This window comes from Mchenga conophoros, linkage group LG13 (assembly GCF_057382185.1).
Source record: "Mchenga conophoros isolate Kocher_MC1m ecotype Shallow Benthic linkage group LG13, M_conophoros_male_GT1.1, whole genome shotgun sequence".
Lineage (NCBI taxonomy): Eukaryota > Metazoa > Chordata > Actinopteri > Cichliformes > Cichlidae > Mchenga > Mchenga conophoros.
Genome location: NC_140538.1, coordinates 19,892,914 through 19,909,695, shown reverse-complemented (window position 1 = coordinate 19,909,695; position 16,782 = coordinate 19,892,914). Strand labels below are relative to the sequence as shown.

The 16,782-nt window shown below is 39.4% G+C and overlaps 1 protein-coding gene across 1 annotated transcript in view; it reads left to right on the top strand.

The window, feature by feature from the left end:
* eys (EGF-like photoreceptor maintenance factor) overlaps positions 1-16,782 on the top strand; it is a 178,593-nt gene that overhangs the window by 107,354 nt on the left and 54,457 nt on the right. Inside the window, exons 37-39 of the mRNA XM_085297088.1 lie at positions 514-626; positions 919-1,175; positions 11,270-11,446. Coding sequence (XP_085153214.1) covers positions 514-626; positions 919-1,175; positions 11,270-11,446 — 547 coding nt within the window. The remainder of the gene's footprint in view (positions 1-513; positions 627-918; positions 1,176-11,269; positions 11,447-16,782) is intronic.

Below are 16,782 nucleotides of genomic sequence, written 5' to 3'. Positions count from 1 at the left end.
CAGGGAAGCTGAGGTGTGGGATCTCCCTGAAGTTGGAGCATACCCTCTGGTTCTTATTCTTGGAAAACGGGAACCAAAATCTCTAGTTTCCCAATCCAGATGCACTGTCCCTGACTTCCATGCAATGCTGCGGGGGCATGCCAACCAAAACAACTCTGACTTCTGCCTCAGTAATGGCCAAGCCGTTCCTAAGTCCCTGCTTCCTTCACAGACATGTCAGTGGAGTTAGGGAGATCCTCAATATATTCCTTCCACTGCCTAACTGGGTCAGTAGCATTCATTGCATATAATGTGAGCAGAGCTCTGCTTCTCCTTTCTGGGAGTCTGACAGTTTTTCAAAAGTCTTGTTCCATGACCATACCAAGGTCCTCAGTGAGGTGAGGCAAGGCTCCAGGGCCTGATCCCACATAAAAAAAAATTTTGTTTTGTTTTTTTTGTTTTTTTTTGTTTAACTTACTGCTTGTTAAAGATTCTGAATAAAATAAATTCTCTGCATGTGATATATTTTTTAAGAAAGCAGAACCTTTCCACAACTACACTGGCTGTCTTGAAGTCATTGAAATTAATAAACTGAGGAGCTTCTACACATCGGATGCGATTGCTGGCAGCAACATAGCTCGATGCAGGTAAAGTCTCTGCATTTTTTGGTTTTTATTGCTAAAAACACTGTACTCACTTTTCCAAGGTGCATTACACTTTGTCCGAAGCCAGGGGGAAACTGACTAGTAATCATGACAAATAAAACTTGAATTCTCTACTTCTTTCTGGGATTGCAGTCAAAAATATGTCTATTTGTTAAATGACTGCGCCTCTTATTTACTGAGTAATTTCACTTAATACAAATCAGAATTTTTTAAAGCCTGTATAATTTATGTCAGATTGGCTTTTGGCCACTCAAACTTTTGATCAATCTTCCAGATTCACTGTGCATGCCATACAAGCCTCCACAACAAGTTCCTCAAGTCTGGAAGCTCAATCACCTACCTTTGACATAGTGTTTGCAACAACGTTTGCAGTTCCCACACAAGCGCCAGAACATCCAATGAATGAACCTCAAGTTTGCCGCGACAGTCTTTGCCACAATGGAGGGACGTGCCTTCAGCTGCAGCCGCCTGGTGAAGCTCAGCTTTCTTGTCACTGTCCGCTTCATTTCACTGGAACGTTTTGTGAAAAAGGTAGGCTTTTGCATTCACCTGGTGGTGTTTACGCTACATTCATATACACAATACATAGACCACACACAGGCTGTACAAAGCTTAAAGACCTACTGTACTGTGACCTCTACAGTGGAATCATCAAGAGACAGCCAACAAATTATGTTGGTTAATATATGCTGAGCCTCTTTGGCTAATAGGTTTCACTATGAGGGAGAATAGTCGGTTGCATTAGGAATTTTGAGTGATGTGAATTATTCAGTATATGATTAATGAAATGAAAGATCTATATAAGCAGCTCAAACCATTGGTGTGCTTCTAAGTTCTTTTTTTTTTTTTTTTTTTTTTTTTTTTTTTTTAAATAAATAGGACAGGGGGAATGAATGAGAGAAAGAGGGGGAGAGAAAGAAAGAAAACCAAAGGGGAGAAGAGACGGTGAGAAGGGGGGGGAAGAGAGAGAAAAAAAAAAAGAACTCCTGGGTCACCTGTATGGAGAAAAAACAAACAAACAAACAAACAAAAACAAACAGAGGAGACAGCAAACAACAAAGAGCAACATAATAATAGAGAAAACAAAGCACCATCACAATAAACTAGCTAGTCATAGATATCAATATTTACTAAGTAATAAACGATATTGTGCAGCACGCAAGATAGACAGCGCACAGTGTGCTTTGAGGCAGCAGCCAAGAAAGCTTTAGTCTGTAATGATCTGCTAGGGAGTGTGGGGGGGCCACAGCCCCGTCCTCCAGGGTGTGAAGCGGGTATGGAGGAGATCAAAACTCCAGACATCCAGAGGCCCCCAGAACACAAGAGACCATGGAAGACCAACAGAGGGGCAGCCGCGCCACTGTTCCAGTAAGAGCTGAGGAGAGTCCCAGATGAGTGCTTCTAAGTTCACCCCTAGAACACGCTGAGAATGAGAATGTGACCTTGCAGCACTTGTTCAACATTCAGCTGAAGCGTTCACGTCTGTCCCAACCAAAAAATATTTATTTTGTACCAAACACTCCGACACTAATACTAGGGAGACGGTAGTACTACACGCACATACCAAGGAGCTGTTCCTTTGCAGATTCCTTCACAGTTCTCTTGATGTACCTCCTGACATCCCTCTGTTGCCATGCATGATATCCTGAAAGTGTAAAATAATAAATAAATAAATGCTTCCTGTATTTTGCCATTGTAGTCAGTTCCTGTCAGGAATAACAGAAGTAACACTAGAATGTGTGAGTTAATAGTTTGTGTACTTGATAACGCAAGCCAAGCTGCTGAGAGAAATCTCAAATTCTGTGTTGTGATAGCAGTGTGCAGTGCAGCTACAATATATGATTAACATTTCAACACGGATTAAAAGAGTATTGTACTTCTAATATGAATTAAACATGTTGATGGCTAATTACATTTGTTAAATTAACTGTGGTGTGTTTGACCTGTTTCTTGTTACAATATGGTGGGCAATTAAAGTTAACGTAATGAGGACTGGAAATCAAATGGTATCAATTTAGCCTCTTTCTATCAGTGGCTGTCCTTTCAGAACCAAGAAAACAGGAGCATAAGTATAAGGAGTGCTGGTTCCTTGGATGATTTCTACCTGTAGTAGAAAACCAATGTTTATTTTGAGGCAAGAGAGCATATGACTAGTAATTTGTGGGGCTCCAACATCGTTGCCTGAAATAGGTGGAACCTGTTGCACATTCGTTTTAAGCCGTAAATCACTGCATCCCCTTATCAATTAGTCCCATCCACTCTAAGATATTAGCGGAAAACAAAGCAGGCAAACATAAAAATTCTATTAAAAAATAAAGAGTAGTAGTTAAATATGTTACCTGAAAACTTTCTTTACTATTTATTGATGATAGAAGATGTGCTGTTTTAAAATTTGTGGGTGAAATGTCAAATCATGATATGGGAACTAGCAACTACAGTGCTAACAGTAGCTTAGTTAGCTAACAACAGTCGATAAGAATCTTCCTGTAAAGCCTATTATTTCCTTATGTAAAATCTCAGTGATAAACAAAAAGAAAACTGAAGCCTTTCTTTGTCCATTTCTGCCTAATCTCTTGTTTTAAAAATAACAACAGATAAATTTTGAGTGTTAAACTTGCCACTCTTATTGTTTGAGCTGCAGGTGCCATGTGCAAGAACAGGTGGCTAGACAGGGAAAGGGAGAGGACACAGTCAACATTCAGTTGTGAGTAGGGTTGCCAACTCCCTGAAAAATAAATAAGGGACACCTCGTGGCCAGGGCCGGGCAACCCAGTTGTCTTCACCCTTCCCAGTGTGGTAGCTCTTTTTGTGTGTGTGTGTGTGTGTGTGTGTGTGTGTGTGTGTGTGTGTGTGTGTGTGTGTGTGTGTGTGTGTGTGTGAAATTATTTTTTAACCATTTGACTTGAATTTGATTTGAGCAGATGCATATTCTTTGTGATATGACCATATGGGAAACAAATGATCATTTAGCCATTTATTTTTAGCTCAAAATGACAACATTAACACAGTAAAACAGGTCTCTTTCTTAAACAGAAGCCTGTCATGCTTAACTTTTGAGAATATAAGTAAATCTTTCTTTAAAAGAACTCTGTCCTGCTTAACTTAAAATTATATAAATTAATAGAAAGCAATAGAACGAAAAAGATTCTTGTAACTGTGCACATATAGTGCATTTAGTACAATTGGCTTCAGTTGAGGTATTATTTCAGCTTTTCTAATGCTAATCAGCTGCTCCTGTTTGTAAACCCGCTTGTTCCCATGATTACGCATCTTAACTCATCATTATTACTCATCTATGTATTACTTTTATGTATTAGTCATCTATTTATTGTAATCATCTATCCTTGCAGTTGTTTATTACACAAAATAAATTATATTATCACACTTCTGGCCACATAGCGCTGCTATTCACTGCACATGCCCATATTAACCTTAACCAGAGGGTTTCAAAAAAACAAACCAGTGTTTACATACCATATCTGCTTCAGCCTGGCCTGGTGGACAAAAAATTGGTTAAGGATTCCCCGAGCTTTCACGCCCCTCGTGTTCTTCATGTGCCCACCATTAGAAGCATGCCTATGGAAAAAGTGTGCCGGCACACAGTGCAGTGCGCTTTATAGGTGTTATCGTGCACTTTTCCAGCCAGGTGTTTCCCTTTTCCCATTCCTCCCTGTACTTTTGCAGCCTTTTTTTTCTTTCTCTGAGCGAACAAACATTGCTGCTCTAATGCTGGGCTTACACTGTGCGATTTTTGGCCCATTTTGAGCCGATTTTTGAGTCGTGCGACCGATTTGGTGATCGGCCCGATTTTGGCCTTCATCGTGCATCGTGTAGTATACGTGGGGTAAGGAGAAGCGATTAACACCTCACGACCAGCTCCCGATCATCAATCGCTCGTGAGGGTGTCACCGCAGCCGCTCACACTGCTCACGCGCAAACACGTAAACGTCGGTGAAAAAGATGATCTGGACACAAGCGATGGAGGCGCAACTTGTAGAACTTTGGAAAGCTCATCCGAGCCTTTTCGATGTGGCATCACAAAATTATCACGACCACAACAACCGTGAAAATAGTTGGATTTACATTGCTGCTTAATCACAGCTGCCTGATCAATGTTTTTCATTAGCAATTTAGCAAAGTTGATGGTGGTGGTGTGCGTGTCTGTGTGAGTGAAAGACAGAGAGAGCGAGAGAGCAACAGAATTTCTGTTATAACCTTCATTTTATGGAGGCACAGTGTGAGCACTCAGGTCGCATCAGAGCATCGGGCCGTATAGTGTGAGACCTGCATCGTGACCTACCAACTTCTAACCCTGCGAGTCAATCGTGCAGTTTGAGCAGGAGCTGAATAACGTGACTGAAAAAATCGCACAGTGTCTGCCCAGCTTTAGGTGTACCGTCGTCCGAGACTTGCACCGCAGTGTCGGCGTATGTTTCCCTGTTGACCATGCTTGTTGTTGTGGTCATCTGTTGTCTTCCGGTATTTTCTCCGCAAGCGACCTTTCCTCGACCAATGAGATGAGCGGTAATCTGAATTGTCATACTCAAATTGTCATAAGTGTGCTGTCAGCTCATTGATCACAAAGCAGGAGAGGGGCTGGGAATTATGTTTTCAAACAAAGCGTTAATTCCATTAACATTTATAGACTACTTTTGATTCTCACTGTATTACGGGACAAAGTGCGTCCCTTATTAGCTCAATACGGGACGATTCCGTTTTTTAAGGGACGGTTGGCAACCCTAGTTGTGAGTAATACCAAAAGCAATGTTCTGCTGGATGAAAATAAAAACAATTTCAAAAGGTAATCTAAGCCATCAGTTGTGAATAGTTTTCAATTTTTGCTTATTTGTGTCCATGTGAGAAGATATTACTTGTTCTGAGAAACTCAGTTCTCTGACAGTTTGAATGCTCTCTGTGTGGGCTTTAACTAAATTAGGATCTTTTGATAACAGAAGCCACTAAATGTGATACGTGCAGAGAAAATTTTGAGAGATTTACATTCTTCTTCGTGCTAAAGTTGTTCCGAAAACAGTGTTAGGTTTGCGTTCACCTTTGCAACCTTTGTAAATGACTAAATCAGATGGCATAATCTTATGTTTATGAAACATGTGGAATCCTGACAGAACGCTGCTCAAAGCTAATATTAACAGTCATTAATGTGGCAGGAGCAGCCTGTATGCACCTGGCACCCTGATTTGACACATCTGCCATGTGTTCTCAAAATGCTAATTTACAGGTGTTTAAGTAATCAACTGAAATATTATGTTTCTCTCCAGGCGCTGTAACAAAAGTGATTCTATTTTTAAGGCTTCACAGTGATTCGATTTTCCCGTGGGAAAGCGCTATGTCGAGGAAAGCGGTGCCCCCCCTTTGCTCGCATGACAGAGATGCTTCTTTGTTAAGCCGGTTATTAAAGATCCTTTGGCCAGCGTCTAAACAGCCTGTAGAGATCAGAGAATATGATTCATTCATTGACTCATTTGTTCTTTCAACCATTTCAAGTTCAGGAAAAAAAAATAAGTGTCACAAAATATCATCATTTGTAGCTGCTGCACATGAGCAAGCTTAAGGCTGACTTCAGTACCGTAATTGGAAATGAACCCTGATAAATCAAGCCTGCATTATGACATGATTGTTACATATTATATGTAGTAAATTCCCACCATGATAAAATATATCCACTGTTATTTTAGAGCTGATGATACAGTCTCACGATCACGGGTTGTGCCCTCAGCCTTTCCCTTTCAAGCAATGAGTTCCTGCTTATTCCTCAACTTGTCATAAACTTTTCCTTTAAATATCAGCAGTGGCCTTTTGGTGTCATTTCTGCTGAGTTTGTGAAATTGCACCTCCTCAAAAGCAGTCTAGTCTCTCAGGTTTAACAGAGCGCAGTCTCATGTGGGCACTCATCGTATGATGTGCTTTGCAAGACTAGTTCTTCGCCCGCAGACAGAGTCCCGGGGCTGTTTACATGCTGACAAAGTCTGTGCATGTGAATTGCTGCAGCATCTTTGCTAGGTGACAACCTTGTCTTCACATCTTGTTGAATTAAGTAATGGGCACAAGAGAACAGTGGAGCAAGTCACCCCTGCTCTCAGTTAATTATAGACACGTCATACCGCATAGTGACTAATGATGTGGACTTGTTTGTGTCCTAGATGAAACGCTGACATGTCATACTTCACATATCCAAAAATAATAATAATAATAATAACAACAACCAGGAAGTATTGTGTTACCAACAGTTAAGAATGAATCACGACACGAGAGTGGCTAATTTCATCTGAGCCATAGTTTTTGCCTACTTAGCCATGTAAGACTGAAGTAATACAGTGAAGTTAAAGAGTCCCAGTGCTCTGTCTCAGTAAATTAAGACAGTAGCTTTTCTTTGTAATGGCAATAGATTTATTCAGTGTGGAAAAAAAACAAACATACTGTTTGAAATTACACTTATTTTTCTTAAGGCACCCCATGCTGATCATCATCTGTTTTGTAAGTGGATGGTTCATTAAATGTGTTCCAGAAATATACTTTTTTACTCTAAAAGAAAAGGAGCAGGAAGAAAAAGAAGGAAATGAAGGAAACCAAAATCTATATTGTTATCATTCATAATCCACCCTTTTGCTTTTCATTCCTTAAATTATTTTCCAAATTATTATTTTTCTGTAATAATTATGATACTTTTAATAGATCATAAGTGCCTTTTTTTTTTATATAATGAATGTGTTTACATCTGTCAGTGCGCCCCAGGGTGGCTGTGGTTACAATGTAGCTAGCCATTACCAGTGTGTGAATGTGTGTGTGAATGGGTGAATGACTGGACGTGTAAAGCGCTTTGGGGTCCTTAGGGACTAGTAAAGCGCTATATAAATACAGGCCATTCACCATTTACTTACTGTATTTATGTATGTACTATATGTATACTTGGTCACAGCTCCATTAGAACTGCAACCACAACTACACGTGTTAGCAGTCAACAAAGAAATGTGGCTCTACATTTGCAGCCAGCACACATTTCTTTTATCACAAAATTGATAAAATGCGATATAATAACAACTATGACCAAAAACATCGGAGTCAGCTTTAGTCTGAATCATATGAGCAGTTCCTACTTAAGGAGCTTGAGTGCATTCACTTATGTTTGGCCCTGGAAGTGCTCCGCTGGTAGGCTGTACCATAATCCAGGCTAGTGCTTTTGGTTCAGTGAGTGTTCGATATTACCTAGCCACCCATCACATGGTTTTGTCAAGATAAAAGCAGTCCAGCTGAGCATATCAGAGTTTTAAGGTATGATAAATTGTCTCTTCAGAGAAGGCACAGTAGTCCTCAGCAAAGACTTTCTATCAAGCATGCAAGAAATCAGTTAAAAGACACTACAAAAATTATACACACACACACCATCATGGAGTAAATGGTTGAAAGAAGAAGATATAAAAGGTGAAACCATTATTCAGGCTTGGTGTGTATTAATCATGACCTACTGCTTTTAGCTCATTGAGTTGTGTCTTTGCTTCTCGGGAATCTGAAGCCATGGTTTTGGATGTTGGCCAGAAATGAATAATACAATGAAAGTTGAGTTTTTTTCAATTGAGTCCTTAACTACTTTTGTTTAACCACAACATCAGTCCAAGAAGCTTTTTCATTTCATTTTTGTTTTTCCCTAAAGTGCCTTTTTATGTATCTATCTGCATCTTTTTACATCTTTTCCTTTGACCTTATCCAGTCCAAACAATCATGCTAATTATACTGATTTTATTTATAACAGTAACAAATATATTTGTTAGAAAATCATCTTATAAAATGCCAAATGTGCCACCATGGAGATGATATTATCAGAAAGTGGGAACCTTGTCTATAAATGTAGTTGGGAGAAATAACAAACCATTAAAAAAAAATGAAAAGACATTGTGGTGAACCTTTCCTGCTTTTGTTTCCGTTTCGTGTTTGACATTAATTGGACCTGATGAGGGGTTGTCAGATTCCTGCTTTGCCAACTCACTGGCTAGGTGCTGGCAGCTCTTTATGTGGGCATCTAGTGTGTGTTTGCTGTAATGGCTGGTGCCTTTTAAAATGAGCCAGTTCAGTCTTCCTTACTCAGAAATTGCCAACAGATATTATAGGATTGATTTATCATTTTCACCCCCAAGGAAACCACGCCTTCCACAACAAAAGCAACACAATTTTTGTTTTCTCTTTCTGTGTAATTTGAAGCATTGGCTGTCATGTCTGCTCCACATAATTCTATGTGCAACTCGGAGGATTCGTGTGCTCTGGTTGGTCAGGAAATCAGCGAGGGTAGGAAAGTGTCTGAGCGGCTCTTCAGTCCAAGCAAAGTAAAAAAAAAAAAAAGGAATATAACTATGTGAAAAATGATATGACGGGAAACTCATCTCTGGTGTTGGTCTAGCGACTGATCATTAAACTGGACCAAGTCAGTGTCCCATGGGCCCCCGGGCCACTGGACAGTCCTTATTGTCAAACCCTGCAATTCACCTTGGTGATATTTTCACTTACTGTACGACTTGAATCCTTTTCCTAGGCTCATTAAGGCCATTTTCAGAATGCCCTGTTGACACGAATGACTGATACAGAGGAATTGCGTTATCCCTGTTGCCATGAGTGAACCCACTAACAATGCATTAGCTGTCCAAGAGTAGTTCCTGACTCACAAATCAAGCAGCCCAACAGTAATTTTTGAAAAAGAGCTGCAGCCAGTTACACAAACCAGTAGCAGGCTACAATACGCTGCATAAATGTGACCACAGGAGAATGCATTTTCTCAAAACCTTGAAACAATACTGCATAATGTGAGTAAGGCTGAGCACATATAAAAGACAATGTTTGCTGCAGGAAAACATTAGATATCGGATTAACCTTTAACCTGATTTTAAATAAACGTGTAGTGTCACAGAGCTGTGGTAAGGTATACATGTCTATAAGCACATTACTTGAATAACATCTGTGGTTGGTCAAAAATCCTCAAATTTTTCATATAAAAGATAAAAACATAAGGCCTGTACCTCCTCTGGTGCTGTCACACTAGAGTAAAGTAAGAATGGCAATCTCCTTGCTACAACTAAAAATCAAGGTTTGCTAACTTTTGCGTCCTGTGACCAAATGGTTGCCCGGTGGGAGGCAAACTGTCTCCAAAAAGAATGGGGAAGGTTTGCAAATGATATTTCATAAACATGGACAGATTCCAACATGCTGCAATCAACTAGATTCAGCTCAACTTGTCTGCCATGTATCTCTTTACTGATGAAATCACTGTTCATCAGCAACTACTGTTTGTGGAACGATTTCTACATTCTTGTTTCAGATATGTGAGTATGTGGCTGGACTCTGAATTTCAGTAGTTAATGTGAATTTTTGTGTATGTTAAAGGCAGCAGATTTGCAACAGATGGCAAAAGATTTACGATATTTGCCAATTTACTTCAGTTAATCGTGTATTATCACAAACAGATTGCACGTAATTGCCAACATGATTCCATTCAGTCACAAACAGCAGACGTACTCTGCCTTATTGCCATTTTATCGCTTTCTTAACATATCATAATCGTTTTGAAGATGGCAACTGACTGCGAGTGGTAACATTTCTGGTCCCCATCTTGAAAGCAACCATGTCAAACGAGATGAGATCGCAAGCTCGTTGCACACAGTCGTAGTAATTCTGTTCATGTCACGGTCTCCAACCTCTGCTTTCCCTGTAGCATTGCAGCCAGAGACCTAACCCCTCTTATCACTGCAAGTGGTCAGAACTGTACTTTCATAAACATAGTAGGGGTTTTTATCGATGGAGTTCGAGAACTTTTTAACCATACCTTGTATAAGCATAAAGTTAGTCTATAATATCGCCTCCATTATAGGCATCCCTAGAGATTTCCCCTGCTACAACTTCATATTCTTCTTATTCCATTTCTTTTACTTTGTAGTCTGTTCTAAATATTGTCAATCATTCACATCCTACTTTAAAAATCCATTTGATCCAACATCAAAACGCAAAAAAGTGAACACTGGAGTCATGAAAGAACATTCTCATATATCATGCAATAAAAAAATATCTCTCTATTTTTTTTGTACCCAACACATATTGTATATTATGAGCTCTCAACTTGAGAGCTGGACTGTTTTGTTAGAATCCCCTGAGCTGAAGTCAAGGTGGCCTATTTTGAATTGGCTGTCATGTACCTGAGCAGTAAGCTATCCACCAGGTGTACAAAGTCCTTTGTGTAAAGGCCAACATATCATCACAGGCTTGCGAAGTTGATGACCTGAGTGTGTACCTCCTCCACCTCTCCTTATAGTCATATCACTTTGTCATCCAATGGGAAATGACACTCTAGCACATAGCCCTGACAAGGCCCTGCTGATTCTGCACACAGATGGCTGTCTATGCTGCAAAGGCACACAGCAGCCAGTTTTTGCTCTTCTGTTTGCAAACAACAGCCCTGTAGGGCATTGCTTTTACAAGATATGTCATTCTTCATTTATATATAAGTATATTGTCTAATGGTCAATAAAGTGTGTATGAGGGTTTTTTTTTGTCCAAGTAATATTACAATTCTAATTCTCTTACACCATGTAAGCTCAAAGCATCAATTTGCATCTAATGCTTGTTTCCAGATGCCACAGTATATATCCCTTCATTCGATGGAACTTCCTACTTGGAGCTACGGCCGCTTGCGTTGCTTCTCCAGCCTTCTGGTGTCAGCAATAATCGACCCGCAGGAGTCAAGGACACCCCCGTTTTTCTCTGTTTGACAGTGAAAACCCGATCCAGACAAGGAACGATCCTCTACAGTGAGTACAGTCTTTCCCATTACCAGTAAAGACCTGCAACACTGTAAAAGGAACCTTATAATAGAGTGTTTCCCCCTTAACTATATCTTTACAGGTATAATATAAGGTGAAATAAAAGCCATCACTTCTTTTATACTGCATTGTCGTGCAAGAAGATGCTAATTTATCCAATAAGTAATTCAGCTGCCATTGATGGAAATTCCTCTACTTGTATCAACATTTACACCAAAAAATGAGTTTGCTTTGTTTTCAGGAAGTTAAATCAGAGGCTCAATAGCTTATTTGTGTCATTTACATTTAAATTTAATCCAGAGCCAGCATCCTATTTGCTTAGCTGATCTTGTGCTTTCTGAAATTAACACAATTCCAATAGCCACCAACTCTAAATTTCACAAATTAGCATTTCATTAACATCTCATTTGTGCAATCTGCACAAAAACAAAGTGTACTCATGAGAAGTACACTTTGGGGTTATGTGCTGGACTATTTCTTGTCCAGATGCAATAATTTGCTTTTAAAAAGCCATTTCCTCTTATTTCCTCAGAATTAAACAAAATATATATTGTCTTAGTAAACGTAAGAGGATGTGTTAACGTCTTCAGAATGCATCTTGACTCTTGGGTGATTGGCAGAACAAGTGAAACAGGTTTATTTGCAGAAAACAGACATAGTGGCATTGATAAGAGCCTCTCAGAAGACAAGTCTATACTGCTTAATGGTTTCTGGACAAGCAGCAAAAATTCATCTGCTGTCATGCTCGTTGTCTCTTTATAGATGCTCTCGACCTCCTCTGTGGGAACGTCATGTTTTCAGAAGTTGATTACACTGACATGTTTACATAAGCTCCAGCAAACACAACTGCTCTGCAACAGTTGTTATGCCAAAGAAAACAAGAAATACGAGAGTGAATGAGAATCGCATTTGATCAGCGTTCTGTAACATATTCAAAACGTACCTAATGCTATTTTACATATAGATATTTTCTTCTTGTTTGATTGTTTCATTTTAATCACGTAAAATCTCAAGAAGGGTCTGGCCAAGACAGCAGCAAACCTAGTTACAACTATCAAACTACACAGACACAATATCCATTTCATGTATAGTGAAACAAATCAAGGGCGAAACACATCGAATCTCAAAAACAGTTTGACTGCAAATTTAGGAGCAATCACCCTGACCGAGGCTGCTATTTTCTCCATCCTTGAAATGACTTCAGTTTCCCCCCAAAGTAACCAGCTCTGACAATTTCAGGTCCTTCTGGACATTATTCCAGAGAATGTGGCGGCATATTTATTACACAAGAGATATGTAAAGAGTCTGGGCTAAAGCAATAGTCTATTGTGTTTCCCTTTCACTTTAAAAGAATACATGCACTGATCAATCTCAAGTATTAATATTTTAAAAAAGCCACTGGCCTGACTTTAAATGTCACCCAGGGCATGCAGTGAGTCATCTATTGATGCAGGGAATTGTGGGATACAAATACAGCTCTTACGTTTCCAAGGCTGCAAGTAAAAGGACACAGAAACCTAGAGAGTATCTTGTGCCATAGCTGCCATTCAGTCAATGTTTAATTAGTTATGACATTTTCAGCAAATAAGTGGATTCAGCTACAACCAAATGTTAAGATAATGTGTCAGGAGCACCATGTACTTCTCAGAAGGAAACGCAAACAGTGCTCTGGTGGAGGATTACAGATAGCCTTGTCTTCTGTCGACAGCTGGGAGTTTTTTCGCTGTTACAGTGCTGATGATTGAGCTGTGAGGTAAAAGCGAACAAAGGAATCCTCATAAGGCAAGAGCTGGACACTCACACGCAGAGATAGCATTGGGATCACCCTTTATGTCCACTGTGAGCTCTACACTGTATGTCTGCCTGCTGCCAGCTCTTTTGTTCCCACACCTGTGCACACACATACACACTCTCCTTTGTTAAAGTAGAAGATTGGGGTGGGTAGGCCAGGCAACCCCGAGTAGACCCTCATAACAATGGAGTATTGTTTTGGGAAGAGAAGAGTCAGTGATTTTTTTTTTTTTTTTGAGGACTGAGAAAGCTGAGCCATGAGAACTTTAGTTAATTTACCCTGCTTTGTGTGTATTACACATCTGTTCAAAATATGTATGCATATATTAAGTATCAGCCAGCTTAGGGGTGAATCCAGAGCATGAACGCATTGAGCTGCTCTAATAAAAAAGCATCCAACTCTGGGTCTCCTTGGACCGGCTCCTCGCTCTAAAAACTGCATCCACCTTGAGTTTAGGAGCCTCTCGTTGTTCCCGTGTTACAGCACAGCAAGTCAGGTGCAAGTGCAACAGAACTGTAACCAGCATACATTGTGTGGCGATCATGGGTAATTTATTCTATACCCACCAGCAGAAGACATCATAACATTCATCTTTCTGGTGTAACCTAGATCAACCTCTTATCGGTGACATCGTCTACAGGTCCTGGACCTATTAAACAGCTCAGTACACCTCAGGGTTAAACCGTATTTCCTCTCCTTTGATCATAATGTGGAATTTCTGGCTTGACTAACTGTAATGAGAGTGGCGAGGAGTAAATCCAGGAGTTGTTTAAAATTCAGGTGTGAAATATCCCCTCGAACCCAAAATATGTGATGCAACTGCAGAAGAGTGTATATTAATTAATTTAACAGTCTTACATTATCACTAGGAAGTTATGCTTGTACCAGCTGACTTTTGTTATGCAGTTTAATTCTGAAAGAACTAACAGAATTATTCTTTCTGTGTGCTTTTGACACTATAGGCTATTTTGTGGGGGGGAAAGGTGGTTTTACTTTTACTATTCTTTGGGGTAATAATAGCTTGACTTTTCTTCACTGGGCTGACATTGGCCTCCCACGATGGCTACTGAGTGAATTAGCGTTGCACCAAAGACTTAAATCTTTGTATTTAAAGAGCTGTTAATTAGGCTGCACTCAGAATGTAATAGAAGTCTAAATTAGTGCTTTATATAGGGTTGGTGTATTTGAAAGGTCAGCCAGCTAAACCTTAAATAGACATAGACAATGGTAACATCAATTTAAAGACAGCTATACGGTATCCTGTCTGACACGGGCGCTTAATTACAGTGTTCAAAAATCAACCAGTCAGTAAATTAAGGAATGAAAAGTCTTTTTAAAATGACATATTCCCAATATATGTGCATTTTTATTATATGCTAAAAATCTTTCTTTATCTATAAAATCCAAATCTACATTTGGTTTGTGTTGCAGAGATTTAGGGTATATTATTAAGGACTTTTTTAAAAATGTCAAATGATAGGTTTGAGAATAGAATAGCGGAATAATTACAAAGCAAAGCCATTAGTATGCTCCCCCATACTTGAAGTAATGGTTTGAATTTTGATTTTTTTTTTTCTTTTCTGTTTGAAAAACCGAATATTACATGGATAAAAAGAATATAGCTTCAGGGAGCTTTTTTTTCTGCCCAAGAAAAGCTTTTCATAATATGACTGAGAATGCATTTGCATCTGTCATAAGTCATAAGCTATGTATTTTATATACAAAGCTATGCATTACAAACTACACAGTTTAATGCAAGTTGTTGCCTGAGTTCTCTAATTAGTATTTTTCCCGTACTATATGCAGAACAATAACAGGAAACACTTATATTATAATTACTTAAATCAGGACTCTGTAACACAATTTATCTTTATTCTTAAGGAATAAAGACAACGACGTGATTTGAAAGAATGTGGTTTCAAAGGTTGTACAGTAACACCCCCTTTGTAGTTGTCAGATGTGACTTGACGTCAAGATAGCAGTATTGTCTCACTTCCACCCTGGCATAAGTCGCCTCATATATTCACTGCCACCAGTTGTCTAGCTGTGTGGATCATAAGTTATACCAGTCTAAGCCTTTGCAGATTTATACTATAGATCAGTTTGAAAAACTGACTGCTGTTTCAACCTGATGTCATCTTTATTCCAAACCAGCTTTCACCACACTCAATTGTAGACGTGAACACGGCTGTAAATTACAAAACATAGTCATAATTTTAGGTTAGTTGGTTCAATTAAATCCGCCTGCTCACTGTTCTCAGTAATATTTACAGTATCTCACTGGCACAGAAAGCAGACTGCGAGCCTTGTCACGAAAAGAGATGGATGTTCAGAAAGCATAAATAGTGGGCACGGTGCCTTTTATCTAGAAATACTTCCTGGCATATAGCACCCATCTCTTTCACATCAGTGAATAGGAACTGAAAAGAAAACTCGAGAGATCAAACAGACAAAGTTAATCAGAAGAAAACCAAAAGACGTGCATTGAGATGCGAAGACTCTCCGCGCCAGACCTGCTCCTTATTCTCTGCTCCCCCTTTTCTTTACACCTCTCCCTGAAGCAAACTCGCGAGTCTCCCCCTGGACTTCAATTGTCAGCTGGAGAAGAAAAAATAGAGGAGGTGGGGTGAGCAAGAGAGAGGGGGAGGGGGAGAGCGAGAGAGAGAGAGAGAAAACAGGTGACAGCGACTGGCAGAAGGACGAACGCTCTGTTAAGTTCAGCACAGAGTAACAGGGCCATGGGGACTGTAGGAAACAATATCCTTACAGAAGAAAAATAGCAAAATAAAAGATGCTGCAACATTGACATCTAGAGAAAATAATATCTGGCAGCGAATGAGTTATAGAGCTAAGCAGAAATTGATTTGAGAGGAGATGAGAGAGGCTTATTTTTGCAGTAGGAAGTAAGAAGTGTAAGGCTTCCTTTGTTAGTCCATTCATAAACATTTGACAGCCCACTGTGTTTTTGAAAAAATAAAAAAAAAGGATATTATTCAGTATTTTAATACACAATATCTTAGTGGGTAACACAGCATGTCTTTTGTACTGTCTTCTTCCACTCACTCCCAACTGGTAGATGACAGATGACTCCCCCTCCCTGAGCCTGGTTTCCTTCTATTAAAAGGGAGTTTTTCCTTCCCACAGTTACCAAAGTGCTTGCTCACAGTCATCTGATTCTTGTGGTTTTATCTGTATTATTGTAGGGTCTTAAACTCACAATATAAAGCTCATTGAGGTAACTGTTGTTGTGATTCGGTGTTATATAAATAAAATAAATGGTCATTCCATGTTGCCCTTTTAATGTAATTTTTGCCCTTTGTTCGTTTTTTTTGCTTTGTTTGCTTTGTTAAAGAATATTTTACTGGTTAGTTAGTTTTACATTTCTTTGGCAGAATGCAGCATGTTTATGACAGCAGCAGGTTAAATTCAGACTTAAACATTTCAGTCTCCTTCAGTATTTAAAGTGACTCACTGGCTGCTGCCTTGTTCCAACCAGCACCGCCCACTGCTTGCTTTAAAATTATAATTGTTT